An 18,317-nucleotide genomic window follows, 5' to 3' on the forward strand; every position below is an offset into this window, starting at 1 on the left:
TGATACCAAGCCTCACTATCAATGGCATATTTTCTAATCTTTCTAATCTTCAAGCGCATTTTCTCCATCTTGATCTTGTTATCATCGACGACATCGGCAACACGCAACTCCAATTCCATCTTCTCCCCCTCAATTCTTTTCAATTTTTCTTTCAAGTACTCGTTTTCTCTTTCAACTAAATTTAACCTCTCGACAATAGGGTCGGTTGGAATTTCCGGTTCACAAACCTCCTAGACAAAAATATCTATGCCAACTTGATGGGCATAATTTGTCATAAACATGAAATGCAACAACTAGTTTTAAAGGAGAATATACCACATCCGAATCATAACAAGGACGAGGGCTGACGGGGACGGATATCAAAACCATGGCACTATGTATAACAAACCAAGATAATTATACGAGTAACTATATATCCAAATCACACAAACATCAATTTGGTAATGTAAAACATTCATGAACAAGAGGCTCACCACAAGGTGGTGCCGGCGACGGAACGGTGTGGGCGATCGACTGTGGTTACGACGGAGATTTAGAAGGCACTAAGTAAACCACACCTACATATGCAAACTAAGTGTTAGTTTTGACCACAAATTGCATATAAATCAAATACTAGCACATATATTTTCTACCAAATTACTAAACTCATAAATTAATCACTATACAAAGCATTGCAAGAGCTAATCTAGCAATGAGAGATGAAAGGACAAAGTTGCTAACCTTTGTGATCATTTGAATGGATGGGGGGCTTCAAATCTTGACAAATTTTGGGCAAAATGTGTGATGAGCTCGAGAGGAAGAGGGGAAGAACAGAGAGGAGAGGGGAAAGGGGAAGAACAGAGCGAGCTCGGGTGGACGAAGGGTTTATGTAGGACGACATTTAGCACCGGTTCGTGCCACGAACCGGTACTAAAGGTGCTGGAGGGGCCCCGGACTGACAACATCCTGCCACCACTCACTTTAGTACCGGTCCGTGGCACGAACCGGTGCTAAAGGTCGGCCACGAACCGGTACTAATGAAAACGGCTGGCTAACCGTTTGAACCGGCACTAATGCACACATTAGTGCCGGCTCAAAAGCAAACCGGCACTAATGTGTCTTGACATTTGACCCTTTTTCTACTAGTGGCATCAAGCATCCCGTGCAGCCAGGTCGTCCACCACACTGCCTACAAGAGAACCTGAAGATCCAAAAGAGAGGTGATCAACTGGGCGCCGAGGAGGGAGACAACCGGGGACGAGGGAGAGCACATGCGGTTCCAAAATGACCTAGCCAACCAACCGGCCGACTCGAGGAGAACAAACGACGACCCGATCCAATAGCAAGACGCTCATATCTAGCAAAGAAACGATCAACGAGTAGGGTGGGATGCCAGATCCAGCAGCAGACCTCCCAGATTTGGCTGGAGACGGCAGAGGGGAAGGGCGAGGAATCATCGGTGGTAGCCAGGGGTCACCAGGAAGCGACTGGAGAATGACGAACATGGAGGCGGGGGCCCCGGATCTGACCAGAGACAACCAAAAGAGGAGGTGGTGACTGGCAGCGGAATGGCGAATGGGGTATCTATGGGTCGCCAAATCGGGTAGCAGGGCGCTCGGATCTGGACCGAGAATGGCCAATGTGGAGGACCCACAACGACATGACGAGGAGGACTATCTGGGGAAGTCGGTCCGGTAGGGTCAGCGCGGCTTTAACAACCATGGCGATCAAGCGGCCGAGGTCACACACACCTGTGTGTCTGGTAGCAGTTCACAAAGCGGAGTGCCACCTGGGCCGCCGCGACAAGGCCGGTTGAAGACCCCACCGGAGAACCGCCACAAACAGGAAGGGCATATGACACATGGGCAAAGAGAGGGTGGGTGGATGGGAAGCAGCCCCGCCAACGGCGGCGGATGCAAACGCGCTGGGGGGGGGGGGGGGGGGCAGCTGAGGCGGGTAGAGTCTGAGTGTTTTTGGGCATCAATGATGATTGAAATTGTTAGACCATCCAGGGAGATTATGAACAAAGTATTGAAGTTTAGAGTAGAAATCGATATATAAGCTTGAAAACAACCCGCACGATACAGCGTAATATTTCCAGCCTCCGCGGCTGCACAGTACATGCATGGCCCACGTGCGCTGCTTGTTGAATAGTACATGTAGAAGTAAGGCCGGCATGGGAAATTGAAGCAAGGAAATATCTTGAAAACGAGGTGCATGCAAGGAAAAAACAAAGTGTGTCGTGGACAAAAATATGTATAAAATGCAATGATTTTATGAGATGAGAGTTGATGTGCTTGTGTATCGTGTTATGTACGAGTCTTGCACTTTAGCAGCTTGGGGTTGCACTCCTAGGTAGGAGTGCAGCCCAATGATGCTATAGAAAATATGTCACTGGTCGGCCAGCCTGGACATCAGTGACATTCCGGCGGTCAGTGCTAGTGCATCATCACTGAACAGTCAGTTAGCCGGTTACTGATAAAAAAGTCATCACTGACTGATCAGATGCCCGGTCACAGGTAAAGAAGTCATCACTGACCCAGAGCCACAGACGGGCCAGACTCTCGCATCAGTCATAATATGATTTGGCTAGTCAGTGTTGTTTGCGAGTTTAGTCTTGTGGGGTTAAGGCATGCCCATCCCATTCTCTCGTGGAATAATTCATATCTACCTTTCCGCTGTTGCATTGCAGTTTTTTTTCGAACATGTAGGAGAGCTGCATGTATTTCATTAAAAACGAAAGAAGGTACAATGGCAATGACGTCACGACCAATAAATAGCCAAAGATGGCACGGCCTACACCACACCATGAGCCCATAACTTAACAGTGTCAACAAGATGCAATCCAAACAACACAATGGACCTAAAAACGAGAAAGTCTACAACCTAAGACATAAAAACATAACCCTAACAACCCAAATGGTACACGAAGATTAAACACCAAATGCATGGGGTCTTGGGTATCCCAAATAGAGCCAAATAGAACACAACCAACTATGGCTGCGAGCATCGTCCGGAGAACATCAACAACAAGATACGGCGCATCAAAGCATGTATAGTACAAGTGAAGTGCCATTGCTAGGATTAGGCAACCACGGACTAGCCATGCGTCAAGCATCCCGTGCAGCCAAGTTGGCCACCACCCCGCCTACCAGAGAACCTGAAGATCCAAAGGAGAGGTGATCAACCGGGCACCGAGGAGGGAGATAACCGCGACCGAGGGAGAGCACATGCAGTTCCGAAATGACCTAGCAAACCAACCAGCCGACTCGAGGAGAACAAATGACGACCCGATCCAATAGCAAAACGCTCATATCTACCAAAGAAACGATCAAGGAGTAGGGTGGGATGCCAGATCCAGCAGCAGACCGCCCGGATTTGGCTGAAGACGGCAGATGGAAAGGTCGAGGAATCATCGGTGGCAGCCAAGGGTCACCAGGAAGCAACTGGAGAACGACGAATATGGAGGCGGGGAGCCCAGATCTGACCGGAGACAACGAAAAGAGGAGGTGGTGACTAGCAGCGGAATGGCGAATGGGGGATCTATGGGGCGCCAAATCGGGTAGCAGGGCGCTCGGATCTGGACTGAGAATGGCCAATGGGGAGGACCCACAACGACATGACGAGGAGGACTATCTGGGGAAGTTGGTCCGGCAGGCTCGGCGCGGCTTTAACAACCGTGGCGATCGAGCGGCCGAGGTCACACACCCGGCAATGCTACATCTACGTAGGGTGTTACGAAACTTTTACGTAATTAGCCAGTTGGTAGAATATGATTGGGATTTGGGGAGAGGCGGGGCCCACCCCACTCAAAATCAGGAGGAGCATGAGAACTAATTAAGGGAAGTTACGTAGCCCCTTCGTAACCCTTCGTAGGTCTAGGATTATTGATCACACACATGTGTGTCTGGTAGCAGTGCACAAAGTGGAGTGCCACCTGGGCCGCCGCGACAAGGCCGGTTGAAGACCCCACCGGAGAACCGCCACAAACAGGAAGGGCATATGACACATGGGCAAAGAGAAGGTGGGTGGATGGGAAGCAGCCCCGCGGCGATAGAGCCTAATGTTTCCAGCCGCCGCGGCTGCACAGTACACGCAGTGCCCACGTGCGCTGCTTGTTGAATAGTACAGGTAGAAGTAAGGCCGGCATGGGACATTGAAGCAAGGAAATATCTTGAAAACACGGTGCATGTAAGGGAAAAACAAAGCGTCGTGGATGTAGTGTTGTAGTACAGGCCGGCAGGCTGTGCGTCTTGTGTAGCCCCGATGTCACCACGTCTGGTCTGGGACGGACGATACGTGGGGAAGCGCCACATAGCCTGCAGCTGCATGCCACCGAAAGGGCAGAAAAAAAAAGGAAAGATGAAACAGTGTTAAAATTAGTGTTCGTATATATAATTGATGGAAAGCATGACAGTTAAGCTGCTACATTGCGAGTGTGAGACTGGTTACCATTATATTTCGTGTATGACAGTTATGCCTGGCTCCGCTCTTCCTCCATCTCACCCTGCTGCTGCTCTCCTCCTCGTTCGAACTCGCCCGTCTCACTGCTGCAAGCGTCATTGACCTCTTCCAAAATATCTGCACTATTTTTGTTCGCTGCGTAAGTCCCTGAACGGTAACCAGTGACAGAAAATAACACATCGTTGCGATGCTCCCAGGCTTCTTCTCGAAGGACGTCAATTGTGGCGCTGATGCATGGGGCGTCTGCGCTGTAGCATTCCTTTTCACAACGAATCTGGACTATGCTGAGTTCCGTGAGATGATTGATACCGACAGGATCTCTATTTGGTGGGCCAGCATAGAACTGGAACACGATAACAAGCCATTCGAGCATGGGCATAGCTCCTTCCTGGAAGAACACCCGTGGCACTCGGCTGTCAATAGTGAGTCTCATAAGCCTGGGAAACCCTCCACCTCTGATGGCTACCGGCTCTCTCGGAACGACTTCGAAGTACAGGTCGAGAATCTGAAGGTTGGGCATCTCCCGCAGAATCTTGAGACCATCCTCCTCTAGCTTACAGACCCTGATGTCCAAGGTGCCCAGGTCACTGAAGTGATCCTTGATCCACCGCGGGATGCGCATCTGTTTCGTGCCGATGGTTAGGCCCAATAGCTGAGTGAACTTCAAATGCAGGATCTCCCCGGCTAGCGAAGACACCACATCACTGTTCTTCCAAATTTGGCAGAGACCCTCGGGCAATCCCAACAATCGTGAAAGCTTAGCAGCTTCCCAGGGCAATGCGTTGAACCCATCTGTTACCAAACTCTTCAGTTTATTAAGTCCTTCCATTTCCATCGGTATCTTCCTCACCAATGAAAGGTACAAGTTCAGTGATTCCAGATGCTGCAGTTTGCCGATCTCCCGAGGCAGCTTTCTGATACGTGTGCGGTTCAAGTTCAGAGTCTCCAAATTCTGGAGGTTCGCAACCTCCCGAGGCAGTTGTGTGATCTGTGTGTTACCCAAATTCAGTGTCCTCAAATGCTGGAGGTTCCAAATCTCACTGGGTAACTCGGTGATTTTTGGGTTTCTACTCACGTCAAGGCTCCTCAATTGTGGTAGTCTCGTGATGATCTCCCTGGGTAGCTCTGTGATGCCTGTTGTATTCAAGGAAAGATTCTCCAAATGCTGCAGGTCTCGGATCACCCTAGGCACCTCCTTGAGATACTCGTTCTGCTTCAAGTCCAGGTTCTTCAAATGCTGCAGCTTTCCAATCTCAACGGGTAGGCCTGTGATCCGTGTTCCCCTCACTTCCAAAGTCTCCAGATGCTGCAGCCCCCGTATTTCTGGTGGGATCTCACTTATAAACCTCCCACGAAGGCCAAACAGGTGCCTCACACGGAATAGGCCACACATATCCTTCAGATCGTCATTCTCAAGACCCTCATTGAACTGAAGATCTAACACACGCAGACATTTCAACTGTCCCAAGCGGGCTCTCCTGGCACTTCCAAACACAACAAGGGACCGAATATGGGACCAATCAATTTCTGACATGGGACCATCATCCGTTACAGAGCCTGAGTCTGACATCGGATCCTCATCGATACAGAGCAAACGGATTCGGCAGGCATATGACGCTGGAATATCAGAACTGCATGTAATGAAATTGTCTTCTCGGAGTTTGCATCTAAGGAAATTTCGCATCACGGGGTGCACTCTGTATTTGCCATAGTTCTCACTGTATCTTTTCTTTACAAACGGAATCAATCCCCTGTTAACAAGCTCTTCAAAATAACCTTTTGCTATCTCCTCTTTACAGACAAATCTTTCTGCGGTCCATCTCCTCATCAAATGACCCCTTTCAATCTCCCGACCCTCAGGGTATATACAGCAGTACAAAAGGCAAGTCTTCAGCATATGATGAGGAAGATGGATGTAGCCCAGCTGCAAACTCTCGACCAATGGTTCAAAACCTGGAGTATTCTGGATTCCATTTCGCTTTACTTTTTCCCAAATCCTATCTTGTACATCACTTGCCTTCTTTACATGCAGCCCTTGTTGTTCTTGCTCCTTTGCCAACGCTGAAAACATACAGACTAGTGCTAATGGCATACCACCGCACATGTGCACAACAGGATGGTCACAATCAAAATCTGCGGCAACCATGTCAAACTTTGCTACCATCCCAGCGGCAACATCTTCCTCACCAATTATGTAGGCCCATATTTCACGAACATAATCCCATTCAGTGTCCATTTTATAGATCAAGGCATCAAAATCATCACGCCACTTCTCAGCTATAGCATTAATACGAGTTGTTGTGACAATTCTGCTGCCCAGAGTATTCAGTGGAAGAGATCTTCTGATTGTTTCCCATTCTCCACCATGCCAAATATCATCAATTATGACCATGTACCTATACAAGTCAAATAGATAATCTTATTAGTTTGCTTAATGGGCTAGTTACCTTTACTTAATTCCCATGCTACATAAGGATATAGATTCGTTATTTGTTGACTGAACTGAATGTTTTACATCGGTTCATAATTTATATGCTTCATAATGTTCATATTGTGACCAAGGGCACCGATTTAAAAAAGGCCCTTTTCACAGTATATGTGTGGCATTGGTTGACTTATTAAATTTGACAGGTTTTTTCATATTCCGTATGGCCTGTCCCTGTTTCTCAAGCTTCTTTGACTTGTAGCCAACCATCTTCACAAAGTATTATTCCATCTGTTCACAAATATAAGATGTTTTGGATATTTTAATATGGACTATATACGAACTGAAATGAGCGAACATACACATTAAAATGTGTCTATATACATTCGATTCACAGAAAAGTTAAAACATCTTAAATATGTGAATGGAGGGAGTAGAGCATAATTACTAAAGTTGTATTAAATCTTTGAAAAATTATATCTTGCTCAGTTTCACTCTAATGTCTAAACTGAGTGATCCTCGTCCGTTCAAAATTTCAAATTTAATACTATAGTACAACATGAAGTCGTGAATTTTAGTTGATGAATTCTTAACATCAATGTGAAATTAATTCAAGTCACACTATTCATCTCTTTCTCGAGCCCGATGACAGTGGGACCTAAATAAGCTGGCAAATTGAAGTGGAGGCTGGAGGGAGTGGAGGCTGGAGGGAGTGGAGACTCTGGATACCACACAGAACCATGTCAAAGCGAAAGTTGATAATAGTGCCCATGTACCGGCACCGCTTATCTGAAGGGTCCAGTTTTACATTAAGATATACCCAAAGAGATTTCTCTGTTATGTTTCCCCCAAACGAAAATAAATTGAAGTTGAAAGTTAGCACATGTAATGGTCACGTTCAGAAATTATTGTTTGTTTTTCTAGTGGTGACGTGTTGGGGAATCTCATGTGGGCAGTTGCCCACCCATCCACGCACACACCATGCCCACTAGGAGGATGGGGCGGCTGCCAAGGTTCCACCCGTGTTGCCGCTCTGAGGACCATGCTCCGGGTTCTAGATATGGATCACTAAGTTGTGGTTCTACCAGTTGGCTACACACAGATGCCGAGGGTATGACAGCGCCTCTGTTGCTTGGGGAGGTGTGGCAGAGCATGAGTCCATGGAGAGAGGGTGGTTTCGCATTGCTCGCAAAGATGTAGGGAGGCAAAAGCAGAATAGAAGAGATGCTAGGATTGCAAATGGAGAGAAAATAGTGTGGAGAAAATCATTACATTGCATTTAAAATTGTTGTGGTGGGTGCTGCCAAAATCAGCCAACATAATTGACAGCCGAGGAGCACTACAACTGGCACTAGCCAGCTAAGTGTGTTCTGGTGATGACAGCGAGGGATAGAAGCTAGATGTAAGACCATGCCCTGCCCCCTAGGAGGTTCGAGGCGGCAGGCCCTAGAAGGGTGGTTATGCTCTGAACGGCAGGTCCCAATGGGGATATCAGCGCACAAACTAAACTAGCTAGCTGAAAAGGTTGGTTTTGCTCTGAACAGTGGCAAAACCGACCTACTGGAGCATCGGGAGAGGCAGAGAGCAAACCTGTAGGCCCTAGAAGCTGAAGGAAGAAAAGAATAAGAGATGGCAGATTCATCCAGTGAAGGTATGTTCCTTATCCCATCTGGCCATCTCGAGATGAATCTGCTCTAACAGTTGTTCAATCTTTGCTAGATGATTCTGAGCAGATTCTCACAGGAGGCCACCTCAGTTTTCCATCAGTGGTGGCGGCTCAAGATGAAAACCATATAAATCTTGTATTTACTAATTGGAAGCATCATTAGAGCCGCAACGTTAATCCTTGAAAAGCAGGTTTATCGTCCGTTTGATCTCCAAATTAGGTATTGGCAGCCGTTAGATCAAATAGAGTCCTCTCAAGTTGTCCCACGCTTAGTCTACTGTAAAAAAAATAGATGAAAGAGAGTCCACACGTGTTGTCCCACCTTACTCTCCCGTCAAAAAAAAAATTCACAGAATCTTCAAGAGTCCAGACTCTATCTTCTAGCGCCGCAACTCTTCCTCATCCTCCTCGCCTGTCCCATGCGTCCACGCCGCGATCCATCCAAGCCATCCCTCTCCTGGATCCTCCTCCTCTCCAATCTTTTTATATTTGTGCCCTAAGATGCAATCCATGCATGTTGGACCTTGAGAAGGTAAGTTGCAGCCGCTCCTCAACCGAACTTTTCTCCTTCATCGTGTTCCTGATCTGATGTTGCAATCATGACTCACCACCAATCGATGCCTCACCTCAAGCCTATGGTGTCACGTCCCCATGATCTCTCCCATCGGTTCCCATCTGGTCTCTGCTAGATTGCCATCCCCTGCAAAGTTTTCTGTCCAAGATCTTGACGTTTGTTTCCTCCCAGACTCCTCTCCATAGAAGGTAATTTGTGTACCTCTACGACTATAATTTTTTTCCTCATATTTGGCTACATTGGTCGTTCAGATTTGGCCAGCCTTTATGTTCCAGCTTAGTGGAAAGTTACATATGTAGATACATGCTTGGATGGGGCGTGGAAATAAGGATGCTTATATTTATAAAATTTATCTGCCACTACCTCCTCTATGTTCCAGCTTAGTGGAACCTTCTGTATGAGTATACGATCTGAAGAACCTAATTGTTTGCTTACTCCTACCCGCCTTACCATCTGTGCTTTATCGTGCGATAGACCAAGCCATCAAGAAGACGTCCATAGGTTATATATAGGGACGTACTTTTAGATTTTATTTAAGATTAAAATACATTCAGATTTAGTAAGAGTTTGTTTTAAAATGTTGTGCATAACTGCTATTGATCATAAGAGAACGCTCAAATGCAAATGTTCGCTCGATGTGTCCGATGCTCGACGCATCATGCACCACCCCCTTCGTGGCAGTCCACCCAGCGTGTAGCCTGCATTGTGGAAGACCTCTCTGGATCGGGCGGCCAGCAATCCGTTGCGCGGGAAGATTCTCTGTACCATGCCGTTTTCCAAATACATGCTACGTACAGCCAAGTACTAACATTTTCCATTTTATAGGCCAGTCATTAGCGACATGTGTTATAGCCTACGGCAGTGAGATAGTGCAGAGTATTTGATGTGTCATGTGGACATTAGCTTCTCCCTGAATGTTAAATAGTAAAAAATTCTGGTCATAATGAAATTTTGCTGTGTTTCCTTATGTATGGAACACTTCACTACAGATAACTGTTCCCTATGTTACATCGTGTAATATTTTCAGAGAAACTTGCTGGCATTCTTTATTAAGGTATTTCATGACTCCCTTTGGTCAAAACATTCTTCCGGTGTTTCATTACATAATTTATAGAAAACGTACAGAGTGCATATTGTTGGCATACTTATCTTGCCTTCAGAACAAAATTTCTAAGCAAATGAAAAATTTGTGCCTTTTTGTAACTGAGAAGGATCCATCCAGCTTAGAAATACGAGTGCTAAAATATCCCCAGATGTAGCAAATAATGTTTGTTTTCAGTATGACTTCCACCATCACTACCAGAAACCGCACTTTTCCCCGCGGTGTTCCATTTTCCCGTGAGGCCCGAAGAGGCTCACATGAATATGTATTATCCTGACGGGTATAATTAAGACGCGGGGAAAATTAGGCATTTTCCTGTAGGGTCGAACATAACTCACAGGAAAATACGTTCGAGTGAATTCCTTGTTCACGCCCATGTTCGCGCCAGAGCCCATGTTCGCGCCAAACCAGCTGCTTGCCCACGCGAAAATTTCGCTCTCCCTTGTGGCGGCAATGGACGGGAAGGTTCGAGTGAATTCCTATTTCGTGTGTGTGGTGGCCCACAGGGAAAACAAAGGAAGCATACACAAAACGAAACCCTACCTAAAAATTCCCCAATCGTCTCCTCAACCAGCGGCCACCTCCCAGATCGCATCGCGCGTCTCATCGCCGCCGCCGCCGCCGTCTCACCCCACCTCCATGGCTGGTCTCCACCCCACGCCCCCATCTTCACCACCGTCTCCACTGTCGCAACTGCCGTTGCCCCCTCGTCGCCGCCGATCTCCTTTCTCCTATTCCCATCGCCGCCCCCACATCACCTGCACCAGCTCCACCGCCCCACCTTCACCGCTGGTCACCACGTCCGCCATCCCACGACCGCCACCGGTCTCCCTTCCCCTATCCCCCATCGCCGCCCCACCTCACCTACACCGCCTCGCCTCGTCACGGTAACTCTGCTTCTCCCCTGTTTTTTTCCTTTTATTTTCTCTCTTTGCTCTCTCTTTGATCAATCCTCTTTGTTTCCAAGAAGCCTCTTTGTTTCTTGCTTCAAGATGACCAACATCTTCTGTCTACGTGCAGCGCGGCTGCTGCTCTGTTCTCCTCTTGTCGCATGGTCCATTGGCCACTCTGGGGTTGTTGTTCATATGGCAACTGAATCATCCTTTCCTTTTCTCCAGACTAACTGCTCCATTTGTTGTGGTAAGTCTTGACTTTGGTCGTCAAAAGCGAAGAATACATGCTATTTATTTCTTGATTCACTTGCTTATAATTTATTTAAGAATCTAGATCCAGCAGGCTATTTTTTTTTCTTTGCTCATTGGTGAAATGATAGTCAGTTCCATGAGAATGGCCTTTTACTTTCCTTTCCAATATATTGATTTATTCAGTTTTCATGTTGCAAGAAATGTCTTTGTTCTCTATGCTAGCTCAAAGTTTAGGAGGTACCGTTAGGTGTGCTATTAGCAATCTCATTGGTAACTCACTGAAAAACTGGAAAGGTTCATGTTCGTTTAATTTGTATCCTTTCTAGTTGTGCATTCAGGATATGAAGTGCATGCTTTCAGGAAGTGTATTCAGGATATACAACTTCTAGATATTGCCTCCTTTGACAATTTATTTTTTGGTAAGCATTCATTTTAAGAACCAAGTTGCTCATCTTTTGTTTTTCAGATGTAAGTAACGGTTTGCATAATGGTGCCAGCCTGTTTTAGCTGTTGCTTTACACCTTCAGAAATCTTTGTGCGGAAGGAAGGAATCCATATACCGTAGCTATAGTGAAGTGAAAGGCAAAACCTATATCATGCTTGTCTTAATGTTTTGCTTGTTAAACAATTATTAGCTGTTGTCACTTTTCAGTCGATGAATTGCTTGTTGTATTGTTACATAGCCATCCCGTTTGTTGATGTCATTCAAAAACTGAAAAGGTTCTTTTGGAGAGCTCCCTTTTATTCTTGCCGAACTGCACATAAATTTATTTATTTCGATACGCCCAATGGTTGTTGACATGCAGAAATCTCGAGGTTGCGGCATATTATGTTTTGAAAAATGCATCAGACAGAGCCCTCAAATATAAGGACAATAATGCTCAAAAATTTGTTGTGGGTTTTGCAACCTATTTATTTTCTGCTTTTCAATTATGTCTTCTTCCATTTACTTTCACTCATTCTCATCTCTATCGAATATTTAGTGGCAACGAAATCAGATTCTTCGGGGTCATTGTGCTGATGAATTTGATGTCGAGAGTGTACGTTCTATTGGCAAAAGGCCCCAGTTTATTCCTCTCTAATAAGTACAGTATGGTAGTACTGATTTCATGATTTTGCTTTCATGTATTAGTGATAGACCATTAATTTTTGTCATTTGCACTCATTGCAATCTAGGGTAACTATGCTTACTGTTGTTTTGTGTAAAGCATTGTGCATTACAACGATCTTTTAAGTGGTTCGGGCATGTGGATACTGCACAATATGGTTTCATCTGGCAGTCTTAATATCTGCATGGAGCTTCTTTGTTCTGTTTATTAATACTTAGAGGGTCGACCAGGATGTTTAATTTGCCAACACAATGAATATGTGTTTAAAATGATTCTTGACACCAAGAGATGCTCTTAGTATCCTCAGGTTCTCAAGAATACACAACATGAACCCGACGGCATTCATAGGATACTGTCATGAAGATGTGAGAAACATCCTGGACTATGTAGCAAATAAAACATCTGTTTTTTATGAGCCTACCTTAGAGATAGAAGGGTTGACTGCAGCTGTTAAGCAGAGTATGCTGGATCTTTGAGAGCATGATTTAGTTCATGTCTTTTTTCCCGGTCTTTGGCACTTGTGCATTGAATCTCACACATCATGTTAGTTTAGATGAAGCTGAATTTACCATATATCTAAAATTAGGGGATTATGCCATCTCTTAAGTTCTTGCCTTCTTGGTCATCTTCATAGATAAATTGTTATTCCACCGCCTGCAAGTATACTTTTCTTTTCCAGAAATCTTTAGTTCTTGTTCTGCACAAAATCATCTATCCTTGATTGGAATCTTGAGATTGCACATTTTTCATCAGGGCAAAGAGGGCAGGACCTTGTTAGGAATGCCGTCCTAGTGGGCACAAGGTCGGACATGAAGCTATCGGTGAGTATTGCTTAATCGAATCCTTTTTTTTATAAAGCGACAATATGTAGTATAACATCTAATGATTGCGTTGCTGCCATATGCCGTATCTAAGATATACAAAGAAATACTAAATGAACATCCTTTTCTGGTCCTTGAAGTGTTTTGCTCAGTATTGTAATGGTATTTAAATTATCATCAAGTGGACCAGATTATGTTGTGGAGCCACTTTAAAATATAAAATGTATGATTCAAAGGGCTGTAGGATCAATTGTATAGATATGCCAAAAGATGAAGCTTGAAAGAGTTAAGAGGATAACAACTCTGGTGAAAGATGCTGGTCATCACCTCCTTCTCTTTTCAATATTACTCCCGTTAATTGTGTACATGACTTTGCAGGGAACACCGAGTCATCCCCTGTTAGCTTGGAGGATGGTGCTATGGGCGACCACGTTGGCAATGGCAACACTGGAGGCAACAATGATGGTGAGAACATGGTGGTAGCCTAAGGTGACTTAGAAACTTGTGAAATGTAGGTGATGATCCAGATCATGAACCAGTGGACTTAGAAACATGAGTCTTTTGTTATCATTGCATTGCTTTGTGCAATGTGATGGATGAGTATTCTGAGTGGTGGCATGTATACTTACAACTGTCATGTTACTGCTGTTGAGCAAATAACACAACAATAGTTAAAATTTTCAGATGTCAACTACCAGATGTTCAATTATGCATGGATTAATGGATGGATAGGTGCTATGTATATACTGATTTTGGATGCTTGTACGAAGATATGATGTGGATTTTGGTTTAATGGGATCATACATGGACCATTGATATGTGCTAATAAATTTATAATTATAGAAGGATATGCATTTGTCAGTTACATGCTCAACATTGATCCTAAAGAAAGAAAATTACATGCCCAACATAATTCATTTTCCTGCATGCCATTTTTCCTGTAGGCTGGCCGTCATAATAACTCAGACTTTTAAACCTGACGGCGTTGAGATTTTCCTGAGGGTAGCCGACAGGAATAACCGTCAGGAAAATAATTCCTGTCGGCTGACCGTCAGGCATTAAAAGATTTCCCTGTCGTTTTATTCCTGGCGGAATTTTCCTGTCGGGTAACCGTCAGGAAATATTTTCCTGACGGGATTTGGCAATTTCCTGTCGGTTCTTAGCCGTGGGGAAAAGTCTGTTTTCTGGTAGTGCATATATGTCTTATGGTTTCTCTGCAATTCCATATGAGTCCTTACAACATTATTTGCCCTTCACCCATCCTTTACGTGTTTTTATCTGCAGAAAATTGGTGAAAGAAATGCTTGCCATCATTTAATATACCATGGAGTATAATTTCCACGTGCCATACTCAAGACTTCTCTGTCATATATGAGGTTATTACCAAAAAAATTATTACTGCAGTTCACAACAGGTATATTACAACTTTGATGATGCTCCACATAAGGATATCAGATATCTGCATATATCTTCATCTCAATACAGTTTTTGTTTGGTGTGCCGTAGATGCCAAGTTCATGTTCTGTGGTGTTATACAGATGTACTATGTTGGTAACCACAGAGTGAACAGATATGAGTCCCGTTAGAGATCACAGTGGCCTTGGCAGAAAATATCAGATGGTTCCTGAGATGTCAGATAAATTGTTGCCTGACAAAACCCACTGTTTCAGTCGATACACATATTATCATACATTATAAAATGGCCACTATGTCATCCCGCTGATAATATTGGTGCGAAGCTGATCATACTTCTGTTAAAGTATGTAGGTACACAGAGTTTGTTGAATCCATCACCATATTTTCCCTCTTCTACTACTTTTCCAGCAAGCATGATATATAAGACCAACTAGCCACAAGCTTAGCGTGATTCATATATATACACTGTTTTTTACACGATCCATTGATATCAAGCATAGTAGAAAGCCTTATTAGATGCTACTTTCGTGTATCTAGGCATCCTCTCTCTTATTTCAAACTAATGATTCACGCCTCTATAGATTATGGTCCTAACCTTTTTGAGAAAACAATTGGTAGCCAAGCATGATGGTTTAAGTGTCATAGATGATCCATTCTCTGCCACTTTACTAGCAGACTTTAATAGAAGGACTACAATTTATGTTGATCTATAAATGATTTATTCCTTATTAAAAAATAATGTGATTTTCCTTCTGTTTTTCAGTTCTCAATTTTTTTTGTCTGTAAGCAATCCAAATTAAAGTTATATTCAGCAATAGATAATTGGTTCTATTTTTCAGATCTCATACGACTTTGTCTGCTGCAAGCTCCATTTGCTGCCGATGGCAAAACTGGTAACAAAAATAGATTTACTTGGCGGCTTTTTTATGATTGTAGATCACTTTGTCTGCTGCAAAGAAAAACTCAATTTGCTGCTGAGGACAAACTGACAACATATTTATTTACTTGGTCCGAAGAAATCGATCATTGCAGCAGGTTACATGTACGTGGTGATCAGCTTTTGTCTTATCTGGCCTGAATAGATATTATTGTAAAAAACTAACTGATATAAAACAATGGACAGGAAGCTAGCACGTCGATTGTCAATCATATTTTCTTATTACTGTGTCGAATGATACATCCAGTTGGGAAATGTGTTGTACTTTAAATTCTTATAACATAGATTAGACTACGTGGTGTAATCCTTTTCATGTGATCAAGGGTTTCATCTTATACATGTCACCAAATACTACAAAGTTCAATGGTTCTTGAAATTTTGTGCGCTTAAATTCGAACCTGGTCCTTGGCATAAAAATCAGTGAAAACATATCAGGCAAAAAACTCCTATACCATCTATACCAGGCAAAATAGTTTCCCAACTCAATTAACTTGGACAAGGAAGTTAAGTTAAAAAAAGGAACTTACACTTGCCCATATCAAATTTGTGTTAATTAGTTAAGTTGGTTTGTATATGGTTCACTCCAGAATGTATCACTTCAAGGTAACGCTGGCCGGGCAGAGCACATGTGCATATACTGTCACAATTTTCATTCCTTTAAGCTATAAAGCAAAAACACGTGGACATGAATTTTACTTCTTTTGTTGTTGTTCGAATATCAATGAGAAAACAATTACATCTTTTTGAAAAGGTAACTATAAATTATATTCTCACTTGGCAATAAAGTCATAAAACATTTAAAATAAAAATGTTATTGAATATCAAACTAGCCCGTGCATCCGCACGGGTTGCTGACTAGTTTAATTATAATTTCATTAAATTTTACTAATTGGCCAGGCAACAGTGGAGATATTACCATGTTTACAATTTTAGTTAAGTAAAAATTTTAACTTCAACATTATAGAACACACACCATAAATAGTCTTATATTTACCTTTTTTTAGTGCTAAAATTGTTCAGCAATATGAGGAAACATGAGGTTTAGTTAGATTTTGGAGGAGCAACAGCAAAACACTTGCATATATCTTTCAGTGTTGTTATTTAGCACAAAAATGAAAATGCACACAACACGTGCACGTAAAAGCAACTTCAACTTCAAGCTATAAACTTTGCTCATCTTTTCTCCTTGAGGAACTCTGATATGGTGTTGATGAGGCACTTCTCTGTACGGGCGCGAGAGGGCAGTACAGCTCCCACTTGTTGGAGAATACTTGTGAGAACATCCTTGATGTTACCTCCTGGATTGACTGACACAAAAGCCCAGGCCTGGAACTTGTTTTCAATCGCCTCGTACACAAGGCGGGCAAGGGTTGTTTTCCCCATGCCGGCCATTCCAACAATGGATGCCATTTTGATATGTGTGCTCTCCTCTCCTCCTACCAGGTGTTTGACGAGCCTATCCCTTGGCACGTCCATACCAACAAGTTGTGACTTATCGGCGAGGACAAAGGGAGCCCGGGGCTTCGGCTTGCTGGTGCCTGAGACGGAATTTTTCCTTGAAAATAAACTGCACGTAGCTTTGGTCTTCCACTTGTTGTGGAACTGCTCAGACACATCAATGGCTCTTTTCTTCAGATCTTGGAAAGGGCTTGTCTGGGTGTTGGCCTCTATGGAGCGGGAGCACCCATTAGCCTTCTTCCAACTCTCCATGCTGTGGATGAAGTCGTCGATGGCATCGTCCATATCATCAGCGAGATACAACACTTCCATCTTCAACTCCTTGGTTGCCACATCAAGATCCTCGCTCTCCCATATTGCCCATAGGATCTGATGAAGTTGATGTCGCGTCGAGTCTGGCGCCGAAGCTTGTACTCACTGCCAAGCAGAGCAGCCAGCTTCTCTACGACGGGCCCCAAGACCCCCGTGGCTGCCGTCACGGGCGCCTCCTCCATGTCTTCTCGCTTCCGGCCGGCCTGGCGCCGGGATGAAGGCACTGTCTGGCAAAGAACAGACCCACTGCGGCAGTCTCCCCGCCACCGGCCAGTCTTTCGGGCAGCTGATGTTGTGAGCTGTGTCGAGGTGTGGGTGGGTGGAGCTCGGGTGTGGACTTCGAAATGATAACTTGGGATGATAATCATAAACAGACCGGCCAGGTTATTGAGATTAACTTATCTCCGTTTCTTGCCATCTAACCCATCAAATATGCTCCTCTCTACAATGATGTGGCGGAGTCCTGTCCGTTGGGTTGCTCGACTCCTTGTGGTTAGCAAAAATAATAATACTGCATGCGGGATGGACGCATATGCGCCCCACATGTAAAGTGTTCGTTAGGTACAGCCAATATAAAAGACAGGCAAAGCTCTCAATTATTGGCTCATTATGCGGAGATGTTACACCAGAAAGAAGGCAAAGGACACGAGGGTTTATTCGCGTCCAGAGCGTCGAACCGTGGACGTAGGCCATTAGCCATATATTACAGCTTGTCTGGAACTAATTGTTTTGGTGATAGGATTAGTTGCCAATGATGGCCAACTCCATACCCAATCACCCTACCTTAAGATAACAGGGGAATCTGCGCGCCCATAGCCGTCCAGGCGTCCAGCTCGCATAAAGTCACGGATCTGGTATTAATTGCCAAGTTGTGCCACAAATTTGTAGAGATCTGTCGTTAGCTGTGGG

At 44.3% G+C, this 18,317-nt stretch overlaps 3 protein-coding genes across 6 annotated transcripts; 1 reads left to right on the forward strand and 2 right to left on the reverse strand.

Annotated features, from left to right (window-relative positions):
- Positions 1 to 4,453: 4,453 nt before the first annotated feature.
- Positions 4,454 to 6,835, reverse strand: LOC109745565 (disease resistance protein Pikm1-TS-like). Its single transcript, XM_020304689.4, has one exon. The coding sequence runs from the start codon at positions 6,833 to 6,835 to the stop codon at positions 4,454 to 4,456; it is 2,382 nt and encodes a 793-aa protein (XP_020160278.3).
- A 3,844-nt stretch (positions 6,836 to 10,679) lies between these two features.
- LOC141028007 (uncharacterized) lies at positions 10,680 to 16,309 on the forward strand. 4 transcript variants are annotated; one of them, XM_073505768.1, is made up of 7 exons: positions 10,680 to 11,097; positions 11,231 to 11,350; positions 11,682 to 11,774; positions 13,218 to 13,285; positions 13,664 to 13,750; positions 14,570 to 14,699; positions 15,541 to 16,309. In XM_073505768.1, the coding sequence occupies exons 2-6, from the start codon at positions 11,296 to 11,298 to the stop codon at positions 14,618 to 14,620; spliced, it is 354 nt and encodes a 117-aa protein (XP_073361869.1). In that variant the 5' UTR covers positions 10,680 to 11,097; positions 11,231 to 11,295; the 3' UTR covers positions 14,621 to 14,699; positions 15,541 to 16,309. The 4 variants fall into 4 exon arrangements, with proteins under 4 accessions (XP_073361869.1, XP_073361867.1, XP_073361870.1 ...); XM_073505766.1 differs by lacking the exon at positions 10,680 to 11,097 and having other exon boundaries at positions 11,126 to 11,350; XM_073505769.1 differs by lacking the exons at positions 10,680 to 11,097; positions 11,682 to 11,774 and having other exon boundaries at positions 11,126 to 11,350.
- A 375-nt stretch (positions 16,310 to 16,684) lies between these two features.
- On the reverse strand, positions 16,685 to 17,510 carry LOC120968609 (toMV resistant protein Tm-2 netted virescent-like; the record flags this gene model as incomplete). Its single annotated transcript, XM_040395508.2, has 1 exon — positions 16,685 to 17,510. A coding segment is annotated over one exon (699 nt), but the record flags the coding sequence as incomplete, so codon positions are not given.
- Positions 17,511 to 18,317: the final 807 nt, after the last annotated feature.

Source organism: Aegilops tauschii, chromosome 7 (assembly GCF_002575655.3).
Source record: "Aegilops tauschii subsp. strangulata cultivar AL8/78 chromosome 7, Aet v6.0, whole genome shotgun sequence".
Taxonomy (NCBI): domain Eukaryota; kingdom Viridiplantae; phylum Streptophyta; class Magnoliopsida; order Poales; family Poaceae; genus Aegilops; species Aegilops tauschii.